Raw genomic sequence first — 16,805 nt, 5'->3', positions numbered from 1 at the left:
CGTGTTGTGTTCACGTCACAATAACCGGTGTAAACAATCCGTTCCCAGATTTCCGCTCTATATGCTGTGGGATTTGGTTTTGACTTCATACACTATAAACAGTCTGCCTGTTTGCTGTTCAACAAATAAACTCCTAAAGACATGGCTAGGAAAAGCCAAGTTTTTTGCCTACGTTTTAACTTGAAAACAAAGCAAAAACCAGCGACAAAAATACAGAACCACATTTTTTTATTACATTGAAGACCACATGCAAAACTTCAGCTAATTTGGAGCAAGAAAAAAGAAAAGCAACCAAAATCGTCACTTATCCCCTTTTATGACTAGCTTCTTCATATATTCTTTTTTGCCGACTACTTCCCTAAGGCGGCAGAAGCCGTTAACGCAAAAACAGCCGACTGAAATTCCAGCGAATTAATTTGGTATCAAATACGATCGTTGATGTAAAATAACTGTGCAGTGGTAATCACAAAGCATCAATCTCTCAACACGTGTCAGCATTTTCTTTCATTTCTATTGGTTATCTTTTTATAGATCTGTCAAGTTCCACTATCGAAAAATTCACATAACGTGTTGCATTAGAGACCACCACGACAAAAGTATTTACAATAACAGAATTCGCCGACATGTCTTTGTTTCGTATCTATCAGTGAATGTTCTGGCCAAATTTCAAGGAAAACTGTCGATTCTACATACCCTATTAATTCATTTAAAGAGGAGGGATTCTCTTGAAAAACGAGTGCAGGTTTTCGCCTTTTAAAGATTTATAAACATGTCTCGCCTTCTCAGAGGGATATGTCAACTCAAAATGCCGCCAGCCAATGAAATAACAGAACCCCTAGCGTTCACAGTGAGGAAAGTTGAGCTTCGCGGTAAAGCGATAGTGTTACAGACACGTTTTAGGCGCATACGTGTTAGGCCAGTGGTCAACAATAAAGGGCAAAATGGAGAAAAGCGATGTGCAACAAGACAAAAAGAAACTGAGGGGCAATTGCCAAAGCATGATTACAAAAAGGCACTCTTGACAGACATGAAACCTCAAATTGACAGTATTTGATATATGATCTCTGGATTAAGCTGTTTTCTACAAAAAGGTCGCTGAAGAGTCCATGCTTTTTGGGGATTATGACACCTTGAAGGTTTATTAACTTTTACTAAAAAAAACCTCTTTTTCCCAATAACTCGTGCACGTTTTTAATGTTTTATTTTCATTTTTTGGAAATGTTGCCTTGAATAATGAACTTTAATTTGGTTGGAAAAAAGAAAATTTAGAAAAAGTAGCCCCACGAAGGTTTGGAGTAACCTTAAGAAAGTATTTCCTAGGCAATCGTTGTCAGCATCATGTCACCTGTCATCCCATGCATACATATATGTATGCCTCTCTTCTCACCCATTTCATGTGTGGCTCGACCCCACAAAAAATTCAGTTAATCCACTATTAGAGTAGAATCGCCTGATTATTTGAAACAATCACTTGCAAAATGCTAGGTAAATTTGGTCCTTAATTTTTCAAACCTCCCCCAGTTTCCATTCCCATAATCAATAAAGACTTTGTGGGAATAAAATCTCAGACCATTTTAAATTGAATGCAAGGGAAATACACATTTTCCAGTTGAGAGCAAATTATCTGTTAGCTTTACAGTGAGGAGAAACAAGATCCTGATCATCTTTGGATTCCACAATTGACTTACAGATGACTTAGAGAAGCACTCTGAGAGAGATAAATGTACCTTCCTGTAGCCCTGTGTGGCAAAAGTGCTTTGGCTTCTTCTGCAACAAACCCCTCAGATAATTTCCAGTTATCTTGCATTTGACAAGGATCTGAAAGGTGTAAATATGACGAACTTATTTAGGAATTTCCATCACACATCTTATACTGCTGATGCAGGCATTTTTAATATTTATTATTTTTACTGAAATGTTCTGCTCATCTTTTAACCTTTTCAAAAACATAACATTCAAGTACCATTTCTCATTAGAATATTGATTACATGTAACACCTCTTTGTAACAGTTCAAATGCACTTGACAATAATCATTACATGAGGATAACTTGCTTTTCAAATTTAGACCAACACATGCTTGTGATAAGCAGGAAAACTGATTTTCTTTTCTCTTTCTTTTGGGGTAGTATCCTTACCGGGGGAGGGCAGAGGGTATTCCCTTGTATGAGCTATATAGGTATGTGTGGCCCCAAAGGGTATGGATTTTCAGCCATTTTGGTCATAAATAGGGTTAGTATTGATTTTAGCCTATTTTGGCCATTTTGGTCATAAATACACTCTGTAGGGCATGGCTTTTGCACTCCAGCCTTGATATAATAAATAATAATAAATAAATATTTATATAGCGCCTATCCATGCCTGCTCTAGGCGCTGTACAATTTGCCAAAATGATCTGTACTAATCTTAATAATTAAAAATGTGCATTTAAGAAAGTAATAGAAAGTAAAAATCGCTAAGAATAATAAGTTTTCTTAAAAAGATGAGTTTTGAGTTTAGATTTAAAAGAACTTAGATTGTCACATGAGCGGATAGAAGCAGGTAGACTGTTCCAGAGTTCAGGAGCGGAAACAGCAAAAGCTCGAGAACCATATGTCTTCAGGTGAAAATTTGTGGGGTTAAGAAGTAATAAGTGTGATGATCGGAGGATTCTGGAAGGTTGGTAGTACGCTACTAGATCTTGAATGTAGACAGGAGATTGTTGATGAAGAGCCTTAAAGGTAAGTAACATAATCTTGAATTTAATGCGTTCAGAAATAGGAAGCCAGTGTAATTCTTTCAGTATTGGAGTGATGTGGTCGTACTTTCGGGAACAGGTGATAAGTCAGGCAGCAGCGTTCTGAACAGACTAGAGCTTTTTTAAAGCACACTTCGGTACATTGTACAAAAGAGAGTTGCAGTGGTCGAGTTTGGAAGACACAAAAGCATGGACCAGGATCTCGGTGGTTTTCGTAGATAAGAATTTCCTTATCCGGGAGATGTTGTGCAGATGATAAGAGGCTGATTTACAAATAGAACTGATATGCGGAAGCATAGTCATGGTACTGTCAAATATCACACCGATGTTTCTAGCAAATTGAGATGGCTGAATTATGTCTTGACCAAAACGGATTGGTGGTAGAGACTGCTGCGGGTTGTGTTTCGAGTATAGATAAAGAAGTTCCGTCTTGTCCTTATTCAGTTTTAGCTTGTTAAGAGACATCCACTTGTCAAGATCAGACAAACATTCCTCAATTTTTCCAACTGCATTAGTTAATTCGACGTTGTTGTTTGTTGAAAAAGAGATATATAACTGAGTATTGTCAGCGTAGAAGTGAAATTGCATTTCGTGGTACCGTAGAATGTCAGCCAGTGGTGCAGTATAAAGTAAGTACAGGATAGGCCCTAGGACTGAACCTTGGGGGACTCCACATGGATATGGGTATGTTTTTAAGAGGAAGCCACTTTTTCATCATTATCAAAAAGAAAATTAACAAAAGCCCTTCACATATTATGTTTACGGTAATTTAACATTGGTCTGAACTAGGGAACTTATTATAACACAGGTCTAAAACAGGTTTTGATTTAATGGTCAGGTCATAAAAAAGGGTATCAGATAATAAATAGGGTAGGGAATATTGCAGCTTCTAGTCATAAGTAGGGTAAGAGTCTTGGGAAGCGGACTGCACACCCCCAGCCAACTTTTCTGGTAGTACCCCCCCCCCCCCACCAAGTATCTTATACCTCTTACACTGTACCAACTGAGTTTAAGGTCCATACTGCAAGTTACAGACTCAGTTTTTTCCCCCTGCGATTTATGGCCCTAGCGTGAAGCGTGCGGGCCATAAATTGAAGGGGGAAAAATGAGTATCATTCCACAACTTACAGTACGCACCAAGAAGATGAGTTTAGTAAGATATTTATTATAGCTCTACTGTGTTTCTTGTGGAGGCATGGTGGTCTCATGGTTAGCTTGCTCACCTCCAGATTGAGTGGCCTGGGTTTGAGCCCTAGCCAGGGACATTGTGTTGCATTCTTGGGCAAGACACTACTCTCACAGTGCCTCTCTTCATCCAGGTATATAAATGGGTACCAGCATATCAAATGCTGGGGATAACCCTGCGATGGACTAGCATCCCATCCAGGGGAGATTGGAAAATTAATACTCCCACACTGGTCATTTCATGCTAGTGAAATTGCTTATACTGTAAGTGCCGACCTGATGGGCCACTTGACTCGCATGCAGACTGTGTGTCTGACGGGTTCGGGAACAATTTCTAATTCTGCAGAATGGCTTCAAATTTCTGACGCACATCAAAAACAAAACAAGTTGATTTGAAATCATTGTGAGGTTGTTAGCATGTTTTAATACACAATTTAAAGCAAAAGAGAGGTTTAAACTTTTACTTCCTATAAAAGTTACAAACTCTTGGCCATAAATCACAAAAAAAGCTTTACATTTTAGCAGGCCGTACAGCAGAATATGGTCTGCTCAATTGACCAATCACAGTGCACATAGTAACTGAGAGATATAATAATTAAAAGTGCATTATTTTAATTGTTTAATCTTACCAACACTAAGAAGAGCAATATGAAAGTCATCTGTCCAATCAGGCTCCTTCAGCTGAAAGATCTCAAACAAGATATCCATGATTCCTTTCTACGAGCAGAAGAACACAGGGTTATTAGATCCACAGGTAAAGTGTGTTACAAAGCTAAAAGAGCCTGTACATTTTATAGGGCCTTGGTCACTCTAGAATCACGCCATGTTAAAAGACATACCAATAGCTTAAGTCTGCTACAAAGTTAAAGGAGCCTGTCCAATTTAAAGGTGCTTGGTTACACTAGAGCACATCATGTTTAATTAAAGGCCTACCAAAAGGTCATACAAGGGTTTCAATAAGGTTTTAAACAGAGGACAAGAACTGCTGTTTTAGAGTGGTTCAATGGTGTAACAGGTGTATGAGCAACAGGTGAAAAAGCTATGTCACCTAGCTGGACCAAAATCAAGGACAATGATATGCTACATACAACAAAGTCCAATTGTGCAACATGTAAGCTTGGATTTCGTTTAATTCAAAGTGACCCTTTCCACAAACAGACTGTCCCCCCATCCCCCCTTCACTATTCTAAACAAAGCTACAAAAGGTGTCCCAAAAAATGCCCATACAGTAGATGTGATGAGTTTCAATTCTGCCCAATATTATATTCCAAAGGAAAATCAAGCAAGAGTTTGGGGTGTTTGCTTTTGGTGTGTTTCTATTTTAAAAGCAGTCAGGATACATATATTATGTACAACTGTATACCCTTGCTATGATGGTGTTCATATAAATATTAAGTTGTTACCCTAACATCTGAGTTTGGCAAACAAAAAACTCCCAGCAGTGACTGAACTCCTTTACCATCAGGACGGCACAGGCTGATAATACCTAGAATAAGAACAAAGTTACAAATACAAAGGTCAGCATCAGAATTCAAACTTGCTGAACATGAACAGGCTAATTAAAGTGCCTATGAAATTGAAAAATATGTGGTGGGCAGCTGCTTATTTGAAAGGTTTTCAAAATAAGGAAGAATGACGTTTTCCTTTTTGGGATATCTTTTTTCATTTTAAAGATATCGGCGTTTTTGTTTTATGCAAATTAGGAAAGTGATATCATAAGTAGTGCAAGTAAAACAGTGAAACAATGAATAAAGAATGTCTCTGGAAATATTAGAGCGGTGTTCTTCAAAATGTACATCACAAAAGAAACAAAATTCCAAATTTTAACAGTACCCTCAGTTAGCACAACAGTGCCAAATCTACTGATACCTAAAAGTCATTTATTTTACCTGACCAAGATCTAAAAATTGTCACAATGGCCATTTTACTAGCTTGTAACCGACCAGCTCTGTCTTCCCTTAAAACAAAGAGAAAGAAACTGCAATTATCAACAGAAGAAACTCAAAGACATTTTGTCAATCAGTAAGTAGGGCAAAATAATTCAATGCTCAATGATTAATTTGGTAATCTGTTGTACATTTTTAATTTAAAGTTAAACCTCCTGCAATTGGATACCCTCAGGACCTAAAAACTGTCCACTTAAGTGTGAATAGGAGGTAAGCAGATGCTTAACAATTACAGGAGATTTTCAACACATTCTAGCAGATGCTTGACCATATTTTATATTTTTCATTATTTCCAGTACAAGTCACAGCGGTTTTTTCAGCTAAAATTTCAGCACATTGGAATACTTAAATACTAATTTCCTCAAAGAATGTTGCTTGTTAAATTAGCCCAGATTGCCTTTAGCTTCCTACATGAAAATACACTTAGGCCAACTGGCCTACAATGCCAGAGCTCATTCTAGTTTTCAAAGCATGCAGTGATTAACTATAGTCAAGAGTATTACTGTCCCTGCCTCTGAATGGGATGCCAGTCCATGGAAGGCTAAACCTCAGCATTCCTTCACATGACCCTAGCAGCTCACTAGTACCCATTTATACTCATGGGCAAAGAGAAACATTGTGGGAGAAGAGTAGCAAAATTTTCCTGCTTACCCTTTGGGCAAACTCTAACTAGAATTTCCTCAAAAACATTCTCCCAAGAAACTTCATTCGCAACTCAGGAGAGTGACGGACAGAACCATTAGCTCAACAGGAAAATCCACTATTGGACATCCTGACTTTCTTCGCACACTAAATGATGCCAGCCATGGCCTGTGTCACTCTAACCACAAGACAAGTGTACTAAGCATTACATCATAGGTCACTTGACAACCCAGACATCCACCAATGGTGCACGCTGTTTACTGCTTTAACTGATAACACGTTCAAGATTGCACTGAAGTCTTAAAAAGTGCTGAAAGTTGTGGTTCATACCCTCAGTACAACCTGTTATTTTCCTTCATTAGTACCATACACCAGTTGAACAAAGAAAAAGACTCCATTTATATTGAAGCCAGGGTACAACTGAACTGCAACAAAGCCACTTACATGTACTGCAACTGTCAGCCTAATATGCAAACAAATAATCTGAGCACACATAAATGGAAAATCAATTACTTAACCATTGCGTATTGTTACCTTAAATGTGTTTCTGATGTATCAGGATTGTGTCTGTAGTGAAGATCAGTAAACGGAGCTAAAATGGACTACAGAATAAAAAACAAACAAATTTCTATTAGATAAAAGATGTGACCAAGGACAATCACTGAATGGAGCAAACTCCCAAAAGAAACTGTTACCAGTCAATCTCTCTCTAGGTTATTTTTAATTGCAGTTTTTATTTATTTTTTTTTTTTTTTTGTAGTTTTAGTTTTTATTATCATTTTAATGTTTCAGAGTTGGCATGATGTCCTCTGGATGTTGCCAATGTAATAACATTTAGATTTAGATTTAGATGTACTGTACATATAAGCCTCAGAAAGTTAGGTTTGGAAGAAATAACACCAACATTTCTTTAAAAATGTTAAACTTTAAATGTTTGATGTATATAGTAGTCAATGCGCTTCTTATCAGGCATGTTACTTAAACTGAAAGGAACAAATATTCCAAATAAACACAATAAGCTTAAAAATCCCAACTAGTGGGAGACAGACCAGTTGGTTATTTGAAAACTGACCAAGGAGATATGAGAGAGTGGGACTAAAACTCATGACCTCCTTATTTGAAGTCCAGCACCGTAATCACTTGGCTACGCTACATCCAACAGCCATGCTGTCTCCAAAGCTGTATCCAAGCTTACGTTAATCCTACTGTTCTTCATCCAGGGCAAGGAGCCAGAAGTAGTTAGCAATGACTTAATACACTGTCCTATTCTGCAAGGTCTACTTTGAAGACTAATAATAATTCATGGACAGCTGCTGGGTCAGCCTACTACATAATTAATAGAAACAACATATATCTCTATTGTCAAGTTCTCCCAGAAATATATAAGATTTGTACAGTGTTTCTACTGGATAGGTATACTTGTATGTGTAATTACACAAGTAAACAGTTAAAAACAAAGCTAAAAACCAATAATTGTACACTTAAAAGTTGGACACGTAATGAAACTATCAATCAAATCACCTTCAAATTTTTATTATGTAACATGACGTCATGAAATTATAAATTAAACAGCTCAATTTAACCATCCAATATAATATACCTCTAATCCAACATCAGCACGTACATAAGGCCTTGTTTCAGGGCTGCTCAAGAGATACAGTAATGTGGCCATCAAAGATTCATTAAACTTCTGCATCTGTTGAGATGAGATCACCTGGATTAATCAATCAATCAATTCAATAAATTCTGTTTATTTGCCTTTTTCCCTAGTATGATAGTTATTTACAACTATTTCAATGTATGGCAAGGTGACCTCTAGAAACCACCAGGCTTTTAGGGTTAACAGGGCTGCAGTGGCATAGACCTTGAGCTAAGGGTGGGGGGGGGGGGGGTGTTTTGCTTGCCCTGCCGGCTTTTCTTCCTTCTGCGATTTCTTCTTTTTTTACTCAAAATAAGTGGGGGCTGGACCCCCCAGGCCCCTCCCCTAGACCTGCCACTGGGCTGTACATACATGTCTTTTCTGACCATTCCACGGCTATCATTAAGTATTAAGTCACCTGTAGCCTTGATCTTCACACCCTTAACAAACTTGTCCTCTTTTGAGTGATTTGTCTCAACTACAGGCAAGTTCACCCATAACATCAAGGGCCCATCAAACATACCCAGCCATAGCACATACTACGGGTTACGGCCCTTATTGACAGCTCTGACTGATTCAACCAAAAGAAACATATCCTCTTACAAGTTTAACCAATTGTTGATGAGCTAAATAATATGATAATCATGATTGGAAATCTTTGTCAATGTATCTTTAAAAATGGCCCCATCCCTGAGTATTGCAAGGTTCAACATACCTGAGAGTCTAATACATTTCTTATGATAGTGTTTATGCCACCACAGTATGATGCAGTTGTGATGTTCTTTATGGCTGTATTAACAATTCAAAGAGATTTGTAATGGTTAACACTACTACAACTTGCACATCTACTGGTTGGGAATCAATGAAAATATTTTGGACGACAATTTGAGAAGCAAAAAATTGAGGACTGCACTGACTGTCCACCTTTTACAAGTATTACTGGAGCACTGCTATTAACATTGTACAATGTAAGTCAAACTAGTATAAGAAAAATGTTTCCAAAGGTGCATGACTTATCAACCACATACCGCTAAAAAGAAGGTACTTTTAAAGCTTTAAAAACAAGAAATTGAAGACAATTGACAGAGGTTTATGGGTTGACAACTAGCAAAATTCACAATCCACTTCGAGCTAAACAGTCTAAAATTAATACCTACAATGTACTTTTTCTGAAACAATTTTAATGATAAAGTTCTAATCAAGATGAAACTGTCATCACCTGCCTAATTAGCATTTTAAAAGCTACAGCTGCATTGAAACTTCTTCCAATTTACAAGTGGATTGATAAAATTACTAAATATAACTTTTGTTTTCACCTAATTAGTAACAACACAGGAAAAAAAGACTTATTAATGACTAAATTACCTAATTCACAGAGGGTGGCTACACAAGCATTTCGAAGCCTATCAGCATCATCACCTTCATCATTACCGACTGACACAAGAGTGGCTGCCATGGACATTGGACACAACTGAGGACTAACAGCAATCACCTAACAAGGAAAACACACAATCCTGATATAAAGACTTCCTTGTATCTACTTTGTTTGCTAATGATTGCAGAAACTGGATAAAAAACTGTGTCCAATTACAAACAATTCTAAAGATGTAATATAAATGCTAAATTCATCATAACTCGTGTACCAGTCTATGTAACCATTTTCTCAGCTATATTCCATCCAATTCAAGAGCACAAGTCTATGCAAGTTGGTGGTACATAGGCGAGTGATACAATTTGGCATTTTACGAATATTGTGGTTATACAGTATAGGCTGGAGAGTTAATAGGCCTTGACACAAGTTTTCACACCCAAAGTAGAACACAGAAGGTATGGTAGGTATTGTTTCATTGTTATTAATAAATAAAAATAAGTACAGAGACAAATCTTCAAACAAGCCATTCATTTGTTTAAAGAACTACCTAAAATTAGACTATATTTTAACAACCAATACCCACTCTCTTGTAGTTTGGGTGCAAAAGTTAGCATTACAGTGTGGCAAAACTCTAATGACTGACGACATATTGTCCATGCTTTGATAGCCAGTCACAATATGTTTTTTTTTTATGACATGTTCACCCTTGGATGAACTTGATGATACTGAATTGTGTCTACTGAACAACCTTGTTATGTTTGTAGTGCAGTTCATCCAAGCCAAGTAAACAATTTTTGCAACATTCATTTGATGAAAACCAGCTTTACTAACACACCTTGCGAATGAATCTTAATGCCTGCACACGTTCCACCTCAAAAGCATGTACCATATCCATGGACCTGTAATATAAACATGACTGTGTGGAAAACTCCTTGTGTAGAGCTTGTTTGTTTTCAGTTCATCAAATTATAAACAGAAACATGGAGGGAACTAATAACGGGGGCTTACCCAGAGGGCGTCAAAAGGGATTACATGTATGCATGACATGTAATGAGGGCAGAAATGAGTGTGTGAGAGTGAAAGGCAACTACAAGACATTGGGCAATTTGCGAATTTCTGAAACAGAAACATTGTTAAAAGAAGCCAAAAGTATGTGACATGCAAAGCAAGTATGTGACTTTGCTTTGCTACCCTCTAGCTAGCTTTTTAGAACAGAGCTGACCTACACCTGGCAGGGGGATCTAGAGGTATGTTACGTTCACAGTGAATTGTTTCAGGTAATTAAACTGCACCCTGAAATATTCTTTCCCCTTAACTTTGTGGTAATTTTATGATTGAATGTGTATTTTGACAACACTTAAGTCTGGACTATCCTCTTCTATATCAATGTTACACATTCGGCATCAAAAATTCCACAGGCTTCCCTTAATTCTAACTATTCCATTGATTGTGTAGTATTTTAAAACCACTTTACCTGACAATGAAGATGTCAATCCTGAATTCAAGCATTTTAGAAAGAGTTTTCTCGTCAGAAAACAGATGACGAAATGCTCTCAGTCCTGCTGCTCTCAATTCCTTTGCTGTTGAAACTAGAGGCAGCATTAAGCTACAAATTAAAAAGACAAAAAGCGAAATATAATTTGTCCTTGTATCCTGCAAAATCTTCTTAAACTAAGTTGTTAAAATGCAGTTTGAAAATATTTCTATTGACTACCTACTCATTATGATACAGAGCTTCAACTGAGAAGAGAAGCATTAAAAATAATAACAATGTGGACAATACTTACATGTAGCTGTAACATGGACTTATTGCTAGATTAATTAAGAACTTCTGTAAGAGCACTTAATAACATTCATGGGAAACAATTTACTCGAGCCTTAATGTTGGCACAAAATTCCAGCATTAATTTATAGTTTCACACATATGAAATAATTAAAAACTTGCCATGGCAACATGGCCTCATGGTTAGTGCGCTCGTCTCCGGATCAAGTGGTCCGGGTTCGAGCCCTGGCCGGGGACATTGTGCTGTGTTCTTGGGCAAGACACTTTACTCTCACAGTGCCTCTCTCCACCCAGGTGTATAAATGGGTACCGGCGAACTTAATGCTGGGGGTAACCCTGCGATGGACTAGCATCCCATCCAGGGGGGAGTAGAAATACTCCTAGTTGCTTCATGCTACAGAAACCGGGATAAGCTCCGGCCTGATGGGCCACTTGGCTCATATGCAGACTTTACCTTTACCATGGCAACATTTGGTGGTAAATTTCTTGACACAATAAACAAATTATAAAAAAGGTAATCAAATGGTATACTGAAAGTAAGCAATAACTTCACTTCAATTATTTGTCAAAATTCTAATACATGTAATTCCCCCTCACCTAAAGGCCTGGGAATTATTAGAATTTTGCCAAAATGGGCGATATATTATTTCCTTTATTCCTTCATTCCTTCATTCCTTCATTCCTTCATTCCTTCATTCCTTTATTTTCAAATTTCAACATTTGATTACCCATACTAATCACAGGAAGGGGCAGAGGACTGGATGTTAAGAAGTTTCTGGCACTGAAAGACATTCACCTAGAAGAATTATTTTGAAAGAACTTGCCTACATTGTAGATGTTTACATTGACGCTTGTGTTGTTTAAGAGTAATTATGTCACCTACCATTTAATGATCTCCTCCAGAGAGTAACCAAAGTTAGCATTCTCACCCACATTTTGAATTAACTGTTGAAAAGGAATTGAAAGTACATTTGAGTCATAATGTAGTCTAAAAAATCCAAAAGAAAAATAAAGATTTTGTCTTAAGAGTCATCCATCATACAGCCCTTATGCAAATGATTTATGCAGAGCTCTCAAGTCTCAAGCATTGAGCGTGAGACTCACCCAAACAAATCATCCAATAAAAAGAAAATTCTGAGATCTAAACAGTTGCTTTCACAGCATCACATTTCTGCTCAGAATGAACGAAAACACGTCTGAGCTACTTCCATTTTTCAAAATTTCCTGGGGGAACATGCCCCCAGAACCCCCTAGCAGGGTGATGCCTGCAGCATCACAAACAACAGCTACACCATCAAAGATCTCACTCTTTACCAACAAATCAACTTGAGAGTTCTGAAATATGTTACCTCACACTTGCTAATTTCACCCCCAAGCCTTGCTTTAGTTTGTTGCTCATGAACGAACTCCAGAAGAAGCAAAGATCAAAAGAACACACAAGAGCTGGCACTTAATACAATCTTTAAGGAAATTCTGCCTATAAATGAGGATTGGGGGTGAATTTTAACAACTAACATAATCATGCATGCACAAGGCCTATTACTAGCTAGCAAATAGTATGATCTGTGGCCCTGTGGCCCACTGAGGGCTATAAGGAATGATGAGGATGAAATGGTACCATCTGGAGTAATAAAATTTCACACTCCTGGAAAGAGAGAGGAATAATAAGAATCAACAGTTTTGTCAAAGAACTATTACAGTAGCTTCCCAGATGAGCGCTCACTAAGGATCAGCTGATCTAAGATCTAGAAACTAACATGTCAACCATAAGACCACTGCAGCAACTCCTACAAAAAGTATGATAAATGAATCTAGTGTTGAGAGTGTGTATGTGGTACACACTGATAAATTATACCTTTGTGAAGTTGTTGATGTAACCCATTCGTTTGACTGTGGACATCATCTCTTTGGTGGTGATTTGGTACAAAAGGTCTTTCATGTTGTCAGCAGGATCTGCAAGTAAAAGACACTATAAGATAACTTCCATAACAGTGAAGCCAGTATTGATCCCTTCAATATCTTATTAGGTAGTCTATGTATGCTTGGGCCAGAGTATCCCATGCTTATGGAACTTAAACTGTTTCTACAGCATGATGTAACCACATGTATGGTATCTGTGCTCCTCCTGCATGAAATGCTAGTCAGTAACAGATTATCTCCATTATTTTGTCATATTACGATAACACTTTCCAGCTACACTTCCTCTCCTAGGTGATGAGAAGTACATTCCAGTACTGTATTGGGGATATGTAAACTCTTGGTTAGGCCAAGTGAGTAGGGGACCTAGTGTTCTTTTGTATACCCACCTGCCTCAGGGCAAATCTTTAAAAAGGTCCATATCACTGGAGCTTATCAGTTTCTTTAGCATGAAATAACTAGGAGTATTTCAAACTATTCCTGCCTGGATGGAATGCTAGACAATCACAAGGTGACCTCCCAGTATTAAATTTGTTGGTAACCACTTATACACCTGAGTGGAGTGAGGTACTGTTGTAAAGTGTGTTGCCCAAAAACACCATGCAATAATCCTGGCCAGGGCCCAGATCACTAGATCTGGAGTCACCGCACCTCTAAGGGTTTGAACCGGGACCACTGATCCAGGTCACTGCACCTCCAAGAACAAAATAATTATCTACACAACATAAAGGCCCATATTTGTCACCACACTCTAACCAAAGACCATTTGATCTGAAGTAAAATTGAACCAGGACCACTGATCCAGGTCACTGCACCTCCAAGAACAAATTATCTACACAACATAAAGGCCCCTATTTGTCAGCACACTCTAACCAAAGACCATTTGATCTGAAGTAAAATTGAACCAGGACCACTGATCCAGGTCACTGCACCTCCAAGAACAAAATAATTATCTACACAACATAAAGGCCCATATTTGTCACCACACTCTAACCAAAGACCATTTGATCTGAAGTAAAATTGAACCAGGACCACTGATCCAGGTCACTGCACCTCCAAGAACAAATTATCTACACAACATAAAGGCCCCTATTTGTCAGCACACTCTAACCAAAGACCATTTGATCTGAAGTAAAATTGAACCAGGACCACTGATCCAGGTCACTGCACCTCCAAGAACAAATTATCTACACAACATAAAGGCCCCTATTTGTTACCACACTCTAACCAAGACCATTTGATCAAAATGAAATTCACTTAGCACACTTCCTACTTACTTCCAAGAAAAAGTTGTTGTCACTCCTTAATTGAAAATTAACTAGAAAGCTGTTTGTTAAGAAATTATAACCTCTAGAGCAGGTCAAAAGTTAGGACTGCAAAGTTTCAACTAGTGATTATATCATTAAGTGGAAGCTGTAGGCATTGTGTGTCAAGAGATCAGTAAAATTTTTCCTTCCTGTTACAATTCATAGGAATTACTTCCAAGGAAATAGAAATAGCACAACAATTATCTGACTTTCATGAGCTGGAGAAATAGTTAACTCTTCAGTTAAAGTATCAGTTGTTGAAGTTATTTTAACTTCTTCAATATACAATATTAAGTACATTAACAAAGCATTGTACGCTGAATGACTTTTGCATATCCATGTTTGATGAATAGCACATTCTAGAGAAATCAATGATGTTCAGTTTGTTGTTATCTGTTGTTGTTGTTGTTAACAAGCTGTCAAAAGTTGTCTTTTTGTAGGTCCAATATCATAACTTATTAATCTCATTATTCTACATGGAAATAGTAAACGTAGAAGTAATACAATAAGATAAATATAACAAGAACAAAATACACACACAGTCAAACACCCACATGCTGCACTTATCTCCCCACCGACATGGCATAGAACCCAAACACATTGGCAGAGCCTTACTTATTTCCTCACCCTACACCGGATCAGCCAAGACAAAGGTAGACTTGAACGAATCACAAGGAGAGACACCAATTTACTGACAAAGTACAAGAGCTAATCCTCTCGCAATAAGGGAGGGTAAGGTAAAGGTACAGTAGGTAAAACTAAATAATTGTTACAGACTACACATTTGTGCAGAAGCCACCAGGACAATGCCCTGGAAACATGTTCTGAAGCCGTTAAGGGTAAGATAGTGTCTGACTGGCTCATGTCAGGTTAACTTCATGTAAACAGGGCCGGGTTGTTCAGAAGCCGGTTAACCCTAACCCAGGATTAAAAGTTAACCGAAGTATAAATTTTTCTTGGAGACAAACATTTTTCACTGCTTATGTTTTGTGCATTTTGAGATTGTTCAAACTCAAACAGAAGGACAAACAATATACAGAAAAGCTCACTGCAAAGTTACAAAATTCAAATGAAAATTCTTGCTTATTCTGGGTTAGCTTAATCAGGCCTTAAACAACACGGTCCAGGAGCTCCACTTTTAAGTTTGGCTAAATCTATGTATTTAACAAATAAAGAAGCCTAAGCCAGGTATTACACTGCACAGTAAAACACGACAGGCATTTGAGAACACAAAGGAAATGTAGAAAACACAAGCCACCTAAGTGTTTTCTACATTTCTCGAGTGTTCTCAAATGTCCAGAGTGTTTTATCACGGTGTAATACATGGCTTAGGCTTCTTCATTTGCTTTATGATATAGATGTAATGTGCTGAAAAACAATAAAATACACTTTTTTATGTTTTATACTCTGATAAAACATGGGCTTTTGACCAATAAGAGTGCCTGCAGGGTCTTATCTATATTATAATATATAATAAAAACAAAATGGATGTCCCTTCACCAAATGAGAGGTAAGATTATATGAAATAATGTTAATAAATTAAGCATTCTTTGTACTGAAAAAGGAAACTTTAAAAAAAAAAACTGGCACTTTAAAGGTCTTAAAATGTCAACGTTTCTCACCTTGACAGCTGGGTGCTTGTAAACATTTCCAGGCACTTAATTTTTGTTTTTCATAGAGGTGGTTTAGTTTCTGTGAAAGGCTGTTTATCACTACACGTTAACAGCTGTGATTAATTATAAACTTAATTAATCTTCAGCGATTGAGGGCTCACAAGCCGATATCGCATATTGTCCAAGAAGCAAGCTTACGTATTGTCAGACCCCAGAAAATGATCAACCATTCTCGAACACAGACCAATACAAACAAACAGCTGAAAATTGTTGATCAATTTCAAATATAAGCTTAAATGCTTTAGTCGACTTCGCTTGTGCTTTAAAACAAAATCTGCATAACATGAAAGCCAAACAGCCACGAGCCCTTCGACTTCATGAAGTCCTTATTGGCCAAAAATAAACATAATTTACTTACCACGGCTGAGATCGAGAGGGCTTGGTTCGTCGAGGTTTTCATACCTCCCGCCTGCAAAAAAGGACACGCAGATCAGCTGGCTCAACAACACACTCTCTAGGTAACCTTGCAAAGACTTCACTCAGACCTGAAAAATTCCTCCTCATGCTGAAATCTGCGCTCAAGACGCACAATTGCCACCAATGTGACTCTCGGGTCAATGGTGTTTTCCTCAACAGCGCATGCTTAGTGGAAAACGCCCGCAATGT

General features: G+C 37.7%; 2 protein-coding genes across 4 annotated transcripts in view; both read right to left on the bottom strand.

The window, feature by feature from the left end:
- The window catches only part of LOC145467321 (rapamycin-insensitive companion of mTOR-like), a 45,206-nt gene extending 28,413 nt beyond the window's left edge, over positions 1 to 16,793 (bottom strand). For 2 of the 3 annotated variants that reach the window (XM_081450870.1, XM_081450872.1), the window contains exons 1-14: positions 16,685 to 16,793; positions 16,558 to 16,608; positions 13,158 to 13,255; positions 12,186 to 12,247; positions 10,994 to 11,125; positions 10,355 to 10,418; positions 9,513 to 9,639; positions 8,863 to 8,936; positions 8,109 to 8,204; positions 7,043 to 7,110; positions 5,810 to 5,877; positions 5,324 to 5,406; positions 4,550 to 4,637; positions 1,728 to 1,818 (exon numbers count right to left, since the gene is read on the bottom strand). In XM_081450870.1, coding sequence (XP_081306996.1) covers positions 1,728 to 1,818; positions 4,550 to 4,637; positions 5,324 to 5,406; positions 5,810 to 5,877; positions 7,043 to 7,110; positions 8,109 to 8,204; positions 8,863 to 8,936; positions 9,513 to 9,639; positions 10,355 to 10,418; positions 10,994 to 11,125; positions 12,186 to 12,247; positions 13,158 to 13,255; positions 16,558 to 16,608; positions 16,685 to 16,703 — 1,121 coding nt within the window. In that variant the 5' untranslated portion in view covers positions 16,704 to 16,793. The remainder of the gene's footprint in view (positions 1 to 1,727; positions 1,819 to 4,549; positions 4,638 to 5,323; positions 5,407 to 5,809; positions 5,878 to 7,042; positions 7,111 to 8,108; positions 8,205 to 8,862; positions 8,937 to 9,512; positions 9,640 to 10,354; positions 10,419 to 10,993; positions 11,126 to 12,185; positions 12,248 to 13,157; positions 13,256 to 16,557; positions 16,609 to 16,684) is intronic. The other variant, XM_081450871.1, reaches the window with a different exon arrangement.
- LOC145467420 (uncharacterized) lies at positions 1,728 to 3,702 on the bottom strand. The gene is given in 1 exon segment (XM_081450976.1): positions 1,728 to 3,702. A coding segment is annotated over 1 exon segment (870 nt). The 5' UTR covers positions 3,324 to 3,702; the 3' UTR covers positions 1,728 to 2,453.
- Positions 16,794 to 16,805: the final 12 nt, after the last annotated feature.

The sequence above is a fragment of the Orbicella franksi genome, chromosome 14 (assembly GCF_964199315.1).
Source record: "Orbicella franksi chromosome 14, jaOrbFran1.1, whole genome shotgun sequence".
Lineage (NCBI taxonomy): Eukaryota > Metazoa > Cnidaria > Anthozoa > Scleractinia > Merulinidae > Orbicella > Orbicella franksi.
Note: the sequence above shows the minus strand (reverse complement) of the source record. Positions and strands in the feature narration are given on the sequence as shown.